The sequence below is a fragment of the Trichosurus vulpecula genome, chromosome 4 (genome assembly GCF_011100635.1).
Source record: "Trichosurus vulpecula isolate mTriVul1 chromosome 4, mTriVul1.pri, whole genome shotgun sequence".
Lineage (NCBI taxonomy): Eukaryota > Metazoa > Chordata > Mammalia > Diprotodontia > Phalangeridae > Trichosurus > Trichosurus vulpecula.
This window is the reverse complement of record NC_050576.1, coordinates 32,124,320-32,139,513: the sequence shown is the minus strand read 5'-3', so window position 1 is coordinate 32,139,513 and position 15,194 is coordinate 32,124,320. Positions and strand designations below refer to the sequence as shown.

General features: G+C 41.8%; 1 protein-coding gene across 1 annotated transcript in view; it reads left to right on the top strand.

Annotated features, from left to right (window-relative positions):
- The window catches only part of LOC118848221 (cytochrome P450 4X1-like), a 32,482-nt gene that overhangs the window by 16,645 nt on the left and 643 nt on the right, over positions 1 to 15,194 (top strand). The window contains exons 8-12 of the mRNA XM_036757041.1: positions 739 to 848; positions 1,683 to 1,873; positions 6,140 to 6,273; positions 8,059 to 8,123; positions 11,270 to 11,352. Coding sequence (XP_036612936.1) covers positions 739 to 848; positions 1,683 to 1,873; positions 6,140 to 6,273; positions 8,059 to 8,123; positions 11,270 to 11,352 — 583 coding nt within the window. The remainder of the gene's footprint in view (positions 1 to 738; positions 849 to 1,682; positions 1,874 to 6,139; positions 6,274 to 8,058; positions 8,124 to 11,269; positions 11,353 to 15,194) is intronic.

The following is a 15,194-nucleotide window of genomic DNA, read 5'->3' as shown; positions in this document are numbered from 1 at the left end:
ATTATGAGGTGAATACCCTGAGTGTCCTCTTGAAATAGAGGATCCCACCACCCTACCTTCTCCAACTGCAGAAAGGGAGGGATCCCTGGAACTTGGTCAGTGCCTGAGACCATATGAATGGCCATACCCTGACGAGGTACTCACCAGATGCATTTTCAAATGGAAATGGTGAGGAGGTGAGGGGTACATTTAAATACAATGGCTAAGTGCCATTGTATCCCTGTTGTTTCACAGCAAAGTAAACCTCTTTTGTTAAATGTTCAGTGACTGGCAAGTGCCTCACTCCATCCCAACATTGAACCTGACCTAAGAGTGTGCTGACATTAGAACGCCTACAACATGCCTACACTCTGATTCCAAAACCTACTTTTCTTCCCAACTTGCTTATTTCTAACGCTAGTATCACAGGTCTCAGTCACTCATGTTCAAAACCAATAGAAAGGGACCTCCAAAGTTTTTAGTGCAACTTATGCCTAATCGAGAATCCCTTCTTATAATACTTAACAATAAAACAATAAGAGACGCTACCCAGGGCACTAATTAAGTGTCTCTCAAGGGACTGGGTATCAGTTTGCTAGTTTATATTGTCTTAGAGAGTGTGATGCTGCCAAACACCAACGTAGGAAAGTTACTTGAATCTCATAGCAGGTTCACAGATGTCTCTCAGGGTCTTTGTCAGTGGCAGGATCCATGGTTCCTGGGTAACAGAAATATGTTCTTTCCCCTCCCCCCAAACAGCTAAAATCATCCAGGACAGGAAGGCAGCCTTCAAGAATCCAGGGGAACAAGAAAAGATTCAAAAGAAGAAGAAGTACCTGGATTTCCTAGACATCCTCTTTCAAGCCAGAGTAAGCGTGTAAAACACCTACCTATTGTGTCCAGGCACTTGGAGACACAGAAACAAAAATGAAAAAATCCAGGTCATCAAGAAACTTCCTTTCTATTAGAAGACTATGCTATTTTGGAAATCAGACAAACAGGCTGGTAGCCTGACACGCCAAATACTTGATTGAATGGCAAACTGGTGACCCTAGGAAGATTCCCAGCTCTGTTTCCATTCTAATTTCACCACTTTCTCAATGTAGCTCATTCTCTTATTAATTCATTTAAAAGTATTTATTAAGTGCTTGTTGTATGTAATATAGTCTATGCCAGCCATTTGGGGGCATACAATGTCAGTTAAGAGGAATTCATGTCCTCCTCATGCTCACAGTCTAGTAAACGGAAGAATGTAATATGCAATATTACAGAAGACATTACATTATTAAAGACAGTGCTCTGGGAAATGCAAGGGAGGAAAGGCGCAATCTTCATCAACAGGTTGTTCCATGCATCAAGCCACTTAGACTAAGTGACCCAAGTTTGGGGCCTCATCCAGAGATGGTGCCAAGATGTGTCGGTTCCAGAAGGCATTGGGACCCCCAAGTCAGGTCAGATGGGGATTGAAACATATTGAGGACAGGGAGGGAAAGAGCATTAAGAAGCATGAATGTATTTGGAGATTAGATGGAATGTTAGCAGCAGGTCTCAGAAAGTCAAGTGTCCTGAACTCAGAGTCTGCTGTGGCTTGAGGGCTTCTACCTTTACAACTATGATTTTTCTTACAATTGTTCTGATGATTGGCAAACAGAACAAATCTATAATACTGGCCTTGCATAAAGGAAGACTCCTTGCTTTTTTAGGATGCAGAGGGAGGAGGCTTCACAGATGAGGAACTAGTGGATGAGGTAAATACATTCATGTTTGCTGGCCAAGACACCATGGCCTCTGGACTCTCCTGGACCTTATACTGCCTGGCCATGAACCCAGAACACCAGAAGAAATGTAGAGAGGAGATACAAGGTATCCTGGAAGATGAAGACTCCATAACCTGGTGAGAGTCCCAGAATCAATCCCAACTCCTCAGTCGGTCATTTGTTTTTTTTCCTACCTCTTAGATTGAGGGTGCCAACGCTCATCCTTAATTCTTCAGATCCCCTTGGTATGTCCCAATTCAGTTGGAAATGATTACTCTCCTCAAAGAACAGGAGAAGCTCCAGACCCTCCCTCCTTCACCAAATGTAAGTGCCTCCTTCCCTCTAGCCTAAGTCCCTTGGCAAGATGAAATCTCAGTACAGCAATGAGATTAATTCAACTTCAATTTAGCAAATATCCATTAATCATCTTTGTGTTAGACCCTGTGCTGGGGACAAAGGGAGACACAAAGATAGCTACAACATAGACCCTGCTACCACAGAGCTTAAGGAGTATTGAAAGAACAGATACACAAAAAACTATGATTTTCCCATTGGATGTACCATTGGTATGTCAAACTTACCATGTCCAAAACTAAATTTCTTATGCCCACCCCCTGAAACTTTTCCTTCCTTTAGGCTTCCCTATTCCCATTGAGCCCACCATCATTTTCCCAGTCACCAAAGATCACAAACACTTTAGCTTCATTATCCTTGGCTCTTCCTTTTTTTTTCATCCAATCACTGCAACCTCCACCCGGGACCAATCAATTACCAAATCTTGTTAATTTTACTTCCACAACATCTCTCCCGCCATTCCCATGGACTCTACTTGCTTAGATGATTATAACAGCTTCCTCCTTCCTAATTGGTTTCCCTGCATCCAGACTCTTCACTCTGAAATCTACGCTACACAGAGCTGTCAAAATAATATTCCTAACCCCGAGTTCTGACCATGTCACTCCTCCCTCACAAACTGTCAATTGCTCCCTATTGCTTATAAAATAACATATACATTTGTCATTCTGACATTTAATATTTTTATCCATCAGGTTCCTATATGTATTTCTAGATTTGTGTACTCTGTGTTCCAGTCACATAGTACTGCTAGTTCTCTCCCAACTTTAATAGGCTGTCTCCTCTCTTCATGCATTCTCCCAGGCTATCCTGGGAGAACAACAACAGCTAGCATTTATACAACTCAGAGACACAGGTTTGCAAAGTGCTTTAATATTATCTCATCTGATCCTTGCAACAATCCAAAGGGGTAGGTTTTGACTTGGTATTTCCATAGCCTAGCACAGTGTCTGGAAGAGAGTGGAATAATAGAGCCTTAATCAATATGAGTTGAATAGATGGGAAAGCAAAATGATTGCTGAGAAGAGGACCAATCAGAAGGCCTCTTCAAGAAGGAAAGATGAGGTTGTATCCCAAAGAGATCACACAAGTGGGAAAAGGACCCATATGTACAAAAATGTTTATAGCGGCTCTTTATGTAGTAGCAAGGAATTGGAAATCAAGGGAATGCCCATCAATTGGGGAATGGCTGAACAAGCTGTGGTACATGAAGGTAATGGAATACTACTGTGCTATAAGAAATGGAGATGATACAGACTTCATAATGACCTGGAAAGACCTACATGATATAATGCTGAGTGAGCTGAGCAGAGCCAGGAGAACATTATACACAACCACAGATATATGGATTCTGTGAGGACTAACCTTGATAGACTTGGCTCTTCTCAGCAATACAAGATTCAGGGACAACTCCAAAGGACTCATGAGGGAGAGAGCTATCTACATCCAGAGAAAGAACTATGGAGACTGAATGCAGATTGAGGCAAACTGTTTACTCACCTTTTTTTCTTTTGTTTTTTTTTTTCTCTTTTATTTTTGTTTCTGGTTTTTTTGTTTTGTTTTGTTTCTTCTTTCTCATGATTCATTCCATTGGTCATAATTCTTCTTTACAACTTGACTATTGTGTAAATAAGTTCAATGCAAAGTGTTATGTAGAAGACATATCGGATTCCATGCCGTCTTGGGAAGGGAGCGGGTGGGGGGCGGGTGGAAATCTGGAACTCAAAATCATGTGGAACTGAGTGTTCTAAACTAAAAATAAAAAATCTTAATTTAATAAAAAGAAAAAGAAGGAAAGATGAACAATTCTGGCTCTCACTGATTGGTCAATATCAGGTCACAGACCAAGCCTTGCTTGCTCATTGATTGGATTTGTGATGGCTCAGAGTGTGTGTAAATAGGAATTATTTCTGTACTGTCCAGAAACTCTGAGGATCTTCTCCTCCCAGACTGATTCTTTTGTGAAGGCAAAGTAGACCACCTTTGGCTTCCATTCTTACTGAGGCCTTAATTTATGGGTGTTGCCTCTGACAAACTGACACCTGGGAAAGACCTAGTTTAAAAAGGCCAAGGTTTCCCACTGCATCTGAGGCCGTTGCTAGTTGTCCTGACCTATGCCTTGCCACTGGACTCTGATGACTCTGGAGGAGAGAGTGAGGCTGATGACTTTGCCCAGCTCTGCCTCACTGAAATCTAATTCACTTGCAAGTCAAGGCACCACCTTCCTGATGTCATTGGTCCTCTTTGAGAATGAAGGACAAACAACAACAAGTGGAGGTGGACATAGTAAAGACTTATTTTTTTCAGGACAAGTGAGACATGAACATACTTATAAACTGTAAAGAATGAGCCACTAAACAGAGAGAGACTGAAAATAAATGATAGAGTAAGGATGACAGCTGATAGCTTATTTTTTAAGTTCATATTTTTGTTTATTAATTCAATGGTTTTTTTGCTTTCAGTTTTGTTAATCTCTCATTTTCAGGATTTTTATTTTGGTGTTTCATTGGAGTTTTTTCACTTTTTAAGCTTTTTTTAAGTTGTGTGCCAGGTTCTTTGATCTGGTATTTCTTTTATTAATGAAAGCATTTAGCAATTTAATATTTCACCTAAGTGTTGCATTGGCTGCATCCCAATTTTGTCATTTGTCTCAATGTTGTCATAGATGTTATTGATTTTTTCTATTATTTCTTCTCTATAGACCCATTGTTAGGATTGTTAGTTTCCAATTAATTTTTAAATGTTTTAATTCATTTTAAGTTTAAATACGAAATGAGAAAAGGAAAGAAATAGAGCATTTCCATACACACAGCAGAACATAAGAGAGGATGCAATATAAAACAAATTTCCAATTCATTTTTAACATTTGCTTCAAAGGCTGTTAATTTAATGTAAATTTTGTGGCATTATGAATAATAAAAGTTGCATTTAATATTTGCAATGTTCAGCATCTGCTTGTGAGGTTGCTATATCCTAATAAATGGTCAATTTGGTGAAGGTGCCATGCATAGCTGAAAAATAGGTATACTCCTTTCTATTCCTATTCAATATTCTCCAGAGTGCTATCAAATCTAACTTTTCTTAAATTCTATTCAGGTCCTTTAATTTCTTTTTGTTTCTTTTTTTTTTGTTAGATATATCTAGGTCTAAGAGGGATAAACTGAGCCCACAACACACTATTATGCTTTTACTGTCTATTTCTCCCTGTAACTTATTTAACTTTAATTTTAAGAATTTAGATGCCATTTGTTGCATATATAGATATAGATTTAATATTGCTATTATTTCATTGTTTATAGCATCTTTTTAAAAAACATATTATCCCTGTATTTCTCTTTTTATTACATCCATTTTTTGCTGTTGTTTTCTCTGAGATCGCAGTTGTTACTCCTCCCTTTTTTACTTGAGCTGAAACATAATAGATTCTACTCCAGCCCCTTATTTTCACTCTGTGTGTATTTTTTGCTTTTATATGTTTCTTGTAAACAACATATTGTTGGGTTCTGGTTTCTAATCCATTCTGCTGTCTTCCTCTTCCATTTTATGAGTGAATTCACCCAATCACATTAATAATTATAATTTCTAATGTCTATTTTCCTCCATCCTATTCTCTATAACTTTCCTTCACTTTTGTTCTACTTCCTCTTTAATAGATTAAATGTTGGTTTGCTTCTGAATAATCCCTCCTTTAATATATCTTCTTTCCTATTCCCTCCCCTTTCCCTCTTGTTTCTCTGTTCAATGCAATGAACCAATCCTGTGTGTGTGTGTGTGTGTGTGTGTGTGTGTGTGTGTGTGTGTGTGTAACTAAATTGGGAAATTGAGTGTGTGTCAGTAAGAGGAGTGATTGAAGCCAAGTTGCTGCTGTTGGGGGCAATCAGAGAGATAGATTTGCCAGAGCCCACCCTAGATTCTTTTTCAGATGTGGGTTGAATTAAATATTCTCTGAAGTCTCTTGCAGTTCTGAGATTATGGGAATCTAAAATTGTGCCAGTCCTTATAAGAAATCCTAGTTAATTCCCTCCTCTTTCCTCTGTGATTCCTCACAGGGACCACCTGAACCAGATGCCCTATAGCACCATGTGCCTCAAGGAGGCCCTCCGCCTCTACCCACCTGGCCCCAAAATAGGCAGGCAGCTCATCGAGCCCATCACCTTCCCAGATGGACGCTCCCTCCCTTCAGGTAGGTCTCTGCCTACACACCCAATTCAGTTTCTTTTAGAATTGATGGCCTTGTGAACCATAAGAAGCAGAGCCAGTGAGTCATTGGGTTTCTTGCTAAACCAGGTGAGAACAGTAAGAACACCTGGCTCAGACCTGGGTCCCATGCCGGAGGCTCAATCGAGGATTGATTTTTCAAAGGTACCTTATAGACTTGGAGCAAAGTAGCAAAGGCATGGTGGACAGTTTCCAGTATTATTCCCTTTCCAAGGAAGGACAGAAAGTTTTCAGAAGCACAAGGGTCCTCAGAGGCTAACTAGTATAGCCTGGACCTAAACAAGAATCCTCTCTACAAAGTCTCCACCAAGTTTTTTTCTGCTATTAATTGATGGCTACCAGGGGGGAGAACCTACCACCTCCAGAGCCAGGCCCTTCCACTTTGCCTTAGGTCTGACCATGAGGAAGCTCTTTCCCATAGCCAGACTACATTGACCTCTGTGTGACACCGTTGACCCCACTTCCCTCCCTTCTCCCTTCCCTGCCTCCCCCCAGTTCTTTCTGGAGCCAAGCAGGAAAAGATGAATTTGTCTTCTACATTACAGGAGGCCTTCAGGCACTTGTGGACAGTGATCCTGTTCACCCTGAATCCTCTCTTCTCCAGGCTTACACAAGGTGCCTTTGGAATCAATTCTAACTCACTCAGTACCTCTTGTGGGTCTGGGTCTATGCTGGCCACCACAGAGCTCAAAGTGTGGGAGAAGGAGAAGGTACCAACACTGACAGAATCAGAATTCAGCAGGGCCCACTAAGGATGGCACACGAAGGAGGTGCACAGAACACACATGACACGAGAGGAGAAGAAAGCAGCCACTGATGCTCCTAGGGAGGGTCCCACGTGACCAAGATGGGGGGAGGAGGGGGAGGAGGACACATCTAGTGAGGGAGAGGGGTGCGCGCAGGACTGGGAATGGATCTGTCCAGTCTTCAGGGAGGAGACATTCTGGCTGTTCTTCACACATGTTCCTCTGTCTCTCGTCCCTGGGCCTTTGCACAGACTGACCTCAGATCTTGAATTAAGCCCCTCCTCACTTCTACCTCTAAGAATTCCTAGGCTCCATCAAGATTCAGCTCAAGCACTGCTTTCTACACAAAATTCTTCTTGGTCTCCCCAATGCTCTGTCTTAGCCCCCCAAGTCACCTTTCAGGTAATATTTATGACATATCTATATCCATATATTAATATCTATCTATATCCATATATCTACGGCATATATTAAATACACCTATAAATAATGCTATTGAATCATTACATATATTTTATTATAAATATAATTATATTAAGTATTAAATATATTTATAGATAATATATCCGTATATTTATATCCACATAACTATATATCCATGACATAGCTATAGCCATGTATTTTTCTATCTCTAGGTATCTTTACACATCATATATTTGCCTATAGCCATCTATTCATACACACATTCATGTGTGTATAAGCACATCATCTCTTCCAGCAAGGTTATAGTTCCATGACATCAAGAACTGATTCTCTTTTTTCTTTATATCCCCAGAAACAAAGTTTCGAAGGTAGTTTAAAAAAATGTTAATTCTCCTCCTCTCTTTCTCACTCTCCCTCCGTTTCCCTCTCTGTCCTTCCCCTTCTTTCTTTCCCTCTCCCCACCCCCCATCTCTGTTTCTGTCCGTGTGTCTCTCCCCTTTCTTCCCCTCTTTTTCTCCCTCCTTCCCTTTCTCTCTCCCCCTCTCCCTCCCCTGATCCTCCCCCCCCCCCTCCTTGTCTAGGTGTGATAGTTATCCTGAACATCTGGGCTCTTCACTGCAATCCTGCTATCTGGGAAAACCCACTGGTATGATTGTTCCTGACAGAAGCAATAGTATCCAGACCTTTTTGACAGCTAGACATTGCTCCTTCCATATACTTGAAATAGTTCTGAGGATATGGATTTAAATCCTACTTCTGCTATTGATTACCTCTAGGAATTTAGAGAAGCCTCTCCCTTAACCTCTCTGAACCTCATTTCCTCTTCCATAAAATGAAAGATGTGGACTTAAAAGCCTCTAAGGTATCCTGTATTTATAAATCTATAATATAATTTATGATCCAAGACTTAGGGTAGTGCCCTGTGCATAGTAGGCACTTGATAAATGCCAATTGACCATCAATCCTAGGAATTCTTTTAAAGAATGGAGTGATTTTCATCAATGTGGGCCATTCTTCCATTAACACTAATCGCAGGGCATTCACTCTATCAATTAATTACTTAATTAATTGACTCCAAAAACATGTGCTTCCCATGTATCATGGGTACAAGTCATGACCAGCCCTAAAAGCTGATCTTCACAAGTTGCTGGATCTGAAAAAAATTCCCACCTAAAATCCAGTCTCTCATAATGAACTTCTCCATCCTGACTCGGGCTTACCATGAGATCACAAACACAAAGTCTCTTGTCAGGCCCATGTTCAAAGTCTGTACAGTTTAGCAGAACCAGCATCACCTGTTACTCTACTGGCAAGGTCTTCAAGAACCCAGGAACATTTCCATATCGTGATCAAGTTTCAGAGAATGATGTTAGGAGAATTGAATATAAAAGGGAAAAAAGCTTCTTCCTACGTAACATTCACCTAATTCACACCATCACTAGTAGGTTGGGTCCCCAGAAAGATGGATGTTGCTATTCCTGGATTCCTAGAGATAACCTTGTGTATGGCTATTCTCCTAAACACTAGCTTACAATCACCCACGAGTGGGCTTTCCCTTCACAATCGGCAGTACAGTCTGATCTTAGTATAGGCATTCCCAGCATTGTATAGCAAGAAAAGCAATTACAAATCCTCTCCCTGGTACCCTATTCTCCCACAAATAAGCTCAGAATCCAGGACTGGGTAAGAATGGGCACAGACTTAAGGTAAAATGGCAGTGAGGTACTCTGACTTCCCTTAGGGGAGGGGAGAAGAACAGCAAATGGAGCCCAAAATGTTCATTTCCAAACACTCGGTTGTTTAGCTGAGATGTCTCTTCATAGATCACAATGTCTCCATTTGACTAGTGGCTCACCTTTCTATGGTGTAGTATCAAGGTCGGATGTTACAAGCTACTGCCGCACGTGGCTGGGCTGGATCCTCACTGGTCTCTGCTCCTGCAAGGCTGCAATGCTGAGCTAGGATGTCACTTGTATGTGTTAGACAGGGACAAGTCACCCAGAAACTGGGCACCGCAGCCAGGCCGGACCACTTGTTTGGCTGTTGGGCACAAGCCAATCTGCTGATTTCCTTGGTTTATTCTTCAGTAAGCAGCTGCTGTATTTTTTTCCACTTCAGCTACTGGCTTTGCTGGGTACTACTGCACCCAACTCAACTGGAGTGGCACAAAGGTCTTTCAGCTAGGGGAACAGTCCTTACCTTAAGATGAGCAGAAGCTTCTTCCCTTTGTCACTTCCAGGAAGGACATGAGAGAAGCCTTGCCTCTCCTATGAAGAGTTTCCTCTTAGCTCAAAAGTCCCTTCCCTCAATGAGCTGCTTCATTATGCCTTTCAGTCTTTTTTCAGTCATGGGGTTTTCCTGGCAAAGATACTGGAATGATTTGCCATTTCCTTCTCCAGCACATTTTACAGATGAAGAAAGTGAGGCAAAGAGGGTTAAGTGACTTGCCCAGGGTCACACAGCTAGTAAGAATCTGAGGTCAGATTTGAACTCAGGAAAATGAGTCTTCCTGACTTCCAGGTCCAGCACTCTATCCATGATGGCTTAGGTCACAGGGGTGGGGAACCTGTGGCCTCGAGGCCACATGTGTCCTCCAGGCCAAAGTTTCCCCTCCTCTGCCTTAGGATGATTCATTTGAGTTCAGATATTTTTACCTCCAGTGTTCCTTTGGAACCTTCTGTAGATAAGCAGCTAAGAACAAAGATATGAATGACATCTGTAACATGGAAACAAGTTCATCTTGTTGGTCTCCTTGGAATTGGTTGAGGTGCTACCTTTCTGGCATAGAGAATGGTTGTTTTTGATTGACAGGATTTCCCCTTTACATTTCACTGTCTGTTTTTTAGCCTCTGCAGAATTTGAGATTTTGTTGAAATCTCGCAGGAGCACACCTCTTCCATGTCCATTCCATGTAATTTGTTGGATTGGTTATAGTAGAAGAGGGAGGAAGCTACTTAATTCACTAAAGTCCTCCAAAGCTGGGGTGGGGATGCCTTGCCTGGGTTCTGAGACTTTATCAGGAGAGGAGACCTCTGACACATCCTACTCACCAAAAATGTCTGAGAATCACCCAGCCTGAGAATGAGTGGTGTCACATGGATCTTAAGCCCAAGGACTAGTCAGGGGAAAGACAGCAAGTTTTGTGACCCAAAGGATGGCTGTTAGGTGATGGACTTTTCTCAGCAACTGTATCTCCAAAGCGATGGAGATGCTGCGATGGACATGGGGGACAGAGGGCCTCCACTAATGAAACACAAATTCCTTGGAGGGTTGATATTGCTCATTTCCACGGTAAACTGTATAGAAGCCCCTGGTAGTGAATGTAGCTACGGGATGGCCAGGAGAGACTGTGCCTAACATGACCTTCCCTGAACAGCCCAATCAGAAAATGTGCTCAAGCTCAGCCTGCCAAGCCAACTCTTCAGGTCTGGAAAAGTCCCCTTCCATCTAAATCATCTCATTTTAAACCTTCAAAACTTGCCAAGTAAATGCTCTCCTTCTTTTCATGAAGGCCCAGCTATAGTCAATCAGGATTAAAGATCCAATATGTGAAATAGTAAGAGAACTGTTTGTGTCTCAATTACAACTCAGCACAAAGCTCAGACCTGCTTTTCTTCGCATGGGGTCCTCTTTCCTAAGGGTTTCTGCACAGGTCAAAATAACCTGGCTAGTTCTGAAGATTGTTCCCAAGTGGTGCAAGTAGTATTTTGGATAAGGCTTTGAATTTGTGACCAATGTGTTTTTAATCAATGGAATCCATTCATTCTGATTGGGGGGGGGGTCTCCTTGCAGGTCTTTGACCCTGAAAGGTTCTCCCCAGAGAACTGTGAAAAGAGACATCCTTATGCTTTCTTACCATTTTCTGCTGGATCCAGGTAAGGATACAACAATGGCTTATATGGGGGACACTGTGTTGAAAATGTCAAGAAGCTTTATTTGGAAAGTTCTCTCTCAGCTCCTTTTGCTTCCATCTCCCCATCTAATTTTTATCCCCTTGAACTCAATTAAGATGTTGACTCTTTGCTTCCATCACTAGGGCATGCTGCCTATGAGGATATACTCACATGTTTCGTTCTCTGTGCCACTTATTTATTCATCCAACATTTATTAAGTACCTGCTGTATGCCAGGTACAGTTCACAGACGTTTCCACATTTGGGAGTAAAGAGATAAAAATGAATCAGTCTTTGCCTTAAATGATTCTCCTGTGGGTGGATGGAGGGTTGAGAGGGTGGAAATTAAGACAGAGGAGTAAGTAGAAAGAGGACAAACTATCGAGTCAGAGGACTTAGGTTCAAATCCTACCTCTGACATTCATGATGTGTGGAGTTGTGGTCTAGTCACTTAACCTTTCTTGGTCTATTTTCTCATCTGCCTTTTGTACTCAATGGCCTTGCAGTCCTTTTAAGCTCTAAAGCAATGATTCTATGATTCCACCTCACTCCCTTAGCTGGAGCACAAAGATAAAAATGAAATCATCGCTTCCCCTAAAGAGTTTACTTTTTCCTGGAGGTGGTAATTAGCATCTGAATATAGATAGGAAGAGATCACAGCCAGAGCACCTGGTTTCAGATTGTACCTGTGCCTTCCCAGGCCTCAGTTTCCTCATCTGTAAAATGTGGGAATTATATTAAATAGCTTCCATGGTCCCTTGCAGCTCTAGATCTACACGCAGTAGAGTACAAAGCAGGGAGAAACCAAAGAAAGTTAGAGGAGGGGAACAAAACACCTTCCACCAAAGGGTCATGGAGGAAGTAACATCTCAGCTAAACTTTGCAAGTCGACCATTCTGAAAAGCAGGGAGAAGTAGGAAGAGACACAAAAAGTAGAATGCCAAGTTTGAGGAATACCAGTTGATCCTGTTTGGCTGCTACACAAGGCCTGTGGAGGGAAGTAATGTGGGGAAAAGGCTGGAAAGGTTGAGACTAGATTGTGGAGAGCCTTGAATGCCAGGTTGAGGAGTTTGCATTTTATCTAGAGGCAGCAGGGAGTGACTGGAGGTTTTGGAGTGTAAGAACTTCACAAAAGGGACTAGTCTGCTCTTTGACCACAAACTATTCCCCTAATTTTGGCCATCCTATAGAGAACTTTGTCAGCCAGTTAGCCAATAGAAATTAATTAGGCACCTGCTATGCACCAGGCACTGTGCTAAGCACTGAGGATACAAAGAAAGGTGAGAGAGACTCCCTGCCCTCAAGGACCTCACAGTTTAATGGGGAAACAACATAAAACAAGATATATACAAGATAAATTGAAGCTAATTGACAGAGAAAAGGCACTAGAATTATGGGGAATCAGGAAAGAGTTTTTGCTGTTAGAAAATAGATTTTAGCCAAGACCTGAAGGAGGCCAGAGAAGTTGGGCAGCAGAAATGAGAAGGGACAGAATTGCAGGAATGGGGCAAGTCAGTGAAAATGCCCATGGTTCAGAGACAGCATATTGGTGGAGAGCAACAGCAAGGAAGCCAACTTCCAGGGAGGGAATAAGGTGGAAGAAGACTAGAAAGGTGGGGGGAGGAGGTATCATGTTATAAAGGGCTTTAAGAGCCAAATAGACAACTTTGTATTTGATCCTGGAAGTGATAGGGAGCCCCTGGAGTTTATTGAGTAGGGTGCCAGTATGTGAAAAGTCAGACCTTCACTTTGATAGCCTAGTAAAGGATGGATTAGTGTGGGGAGACACTTGAAGTGGGGAAGCCAAACAGCTGGTTATTGCAGTAGCCCAGGTGTGAGGTGGTGAGGGCCTGCACAATCAAGGAAAATGCTATTTTATCCTAGAGGAAAGTGTAAGTTTCCTCTCAAGAATCTTATCAAAAGTGGTGTTGTGTGAGTGAAGAGAAGGGAACATGATGTGGATGATGTGAAAGGGAGTCACCAAGACTTAGCAATCAAATGGATATGAGGGGCAAAATGGAAGAAAGATTCAAGGTTAAAAATTTAGGTGACTGGAAGGATATCGATGCCTGCAGTAGAAATACAGAATTTAGCAAGGATAGGAACAGAGGGAAGATTAGTAAAGAGACTAGGGCAAGATATGGAGATCTCAGAGTCACCTGCGTAGAGATGGTCATTGAACCTGGGGGAGCCAATGAAGTCACCATGAGAGCAGAGAAAGAAGAGAAGAAGACTAAGGAGATGATGCTGGAAGATACCTCCAGTTTGGGGCATCAATGAGTCAGAGGAGAGGAATATTGAAAATGAGCAGGGTCATATAAGCTGACAGAGGAGAGAATATTCAGACAATGTGTAAATCAACAGTGTCAGATGTTGTAGCAGGACTTCTTAAACTTTTTCCACTCATGACCCCTTTTTGTGTTCAGGCAGCATTTGCTGGGATTGCATGGCCTGAGGGCATGCACAGTGCAAAGTGCGCATGCTTTGTGTTCAGAACTAAGACTGCACTGAAGTTGCCAGATGCAATGTGGGCAAGTGCTGCCAGAAACACCTTGGACTCATTATGCATTTGATTTTAAATTAATATTTGGTTGTCTTGCATTGGTCAAGAGCCACAGTTTAAGAAGTGTTGCAGAATTTAGGAAAGATGAGGACTGGAGAAAAGATCGTGAGATTTGGCAATTAAGAAATCATTGATAACTTTGGAGAGAGCGATTTCCATTGAATGATGAAATCCTAAGCCAGATTGCAAAAGGTTGAGAAGTGAGTGAAAAGAGAGGAAGTAGAGGTCATGAGTGTTAATACCTTTTTCAAGGAGTTTGAGAAATGGAGGAGAGATATAGGATGATCGCTTGAGGGAATCAATGAGGATTTTTATGAGGATGAAGAAAATCTGAACATGTTTGTAAATAGCATAAGAGCCACTGAAAAGAGAGGGATTAAATGTTCAAAGGGAGACTGTTGTGGGGGAAATCTAGGACCTAGGGCACAGCTAGAAGGACTGGTGAGAGGGACCACTTTTTTATCTGAGACCCAGTGGTCCAATAATGCAGGTGATGATAAACAACCAGAAGAAAGTCTGAAGTGGAATGCCCTCCAGGGGCAAACAAGCCAATTTGGGTAGCAGAGAGTATGTAAAGAAGAATATTGTGAAGTGTCTGGAAATGGAACCTACTTAAGAGAGGAAAGAGTGTCCTGGACTGGACAGAGAATAGTCCCATATTACTCTGCCTGGCCAAACCACATGTGGAATATTATGTTTAACTCCGGATGCTGAAGTTTAAGAAAAACATTGATAAGACAGAAGTGTCCAAGAAAGGAAAAGCAGGTTGAGACTGGTCATGTTGGATATGAAGATCAATTGAATAATAAACTAGTGATGTTTAACCTGAGAAAGTAAAGACTAAGTGAGGGATTTGGGGGAAGAGGAAACATTTAGATGTTTTCAAATATTGGAAGGGATTTCTTGTGGAAGATGTTGTTCAGTCATTTCAGTCATGTACTATCTGACTCTTGTTACCCCATTTGGGGTTTTCCTGGCAAAGATAGCAGAGTGGTTTGCCACATCCTTCTCCAACTCATTTTACAAATGAGGAAACTGAGGCAAACAGGGTGATGTGACTTGCCCAGAATCAAACAGCTAGTAAAATGTTTGAGGCTGGATTTGAACTCATGAAGATGAGACTTCCTGATTTCAAGGGCTCTATCCACTGCACCACCTACTTGCCATCTTGTGGAAGATGCATTGGACTTATTCAACTTGACTCCAGACACCAGAACTAGGAACATTTGGTGGGGGGGGGGGGATTACAAAGAGGCAAAATT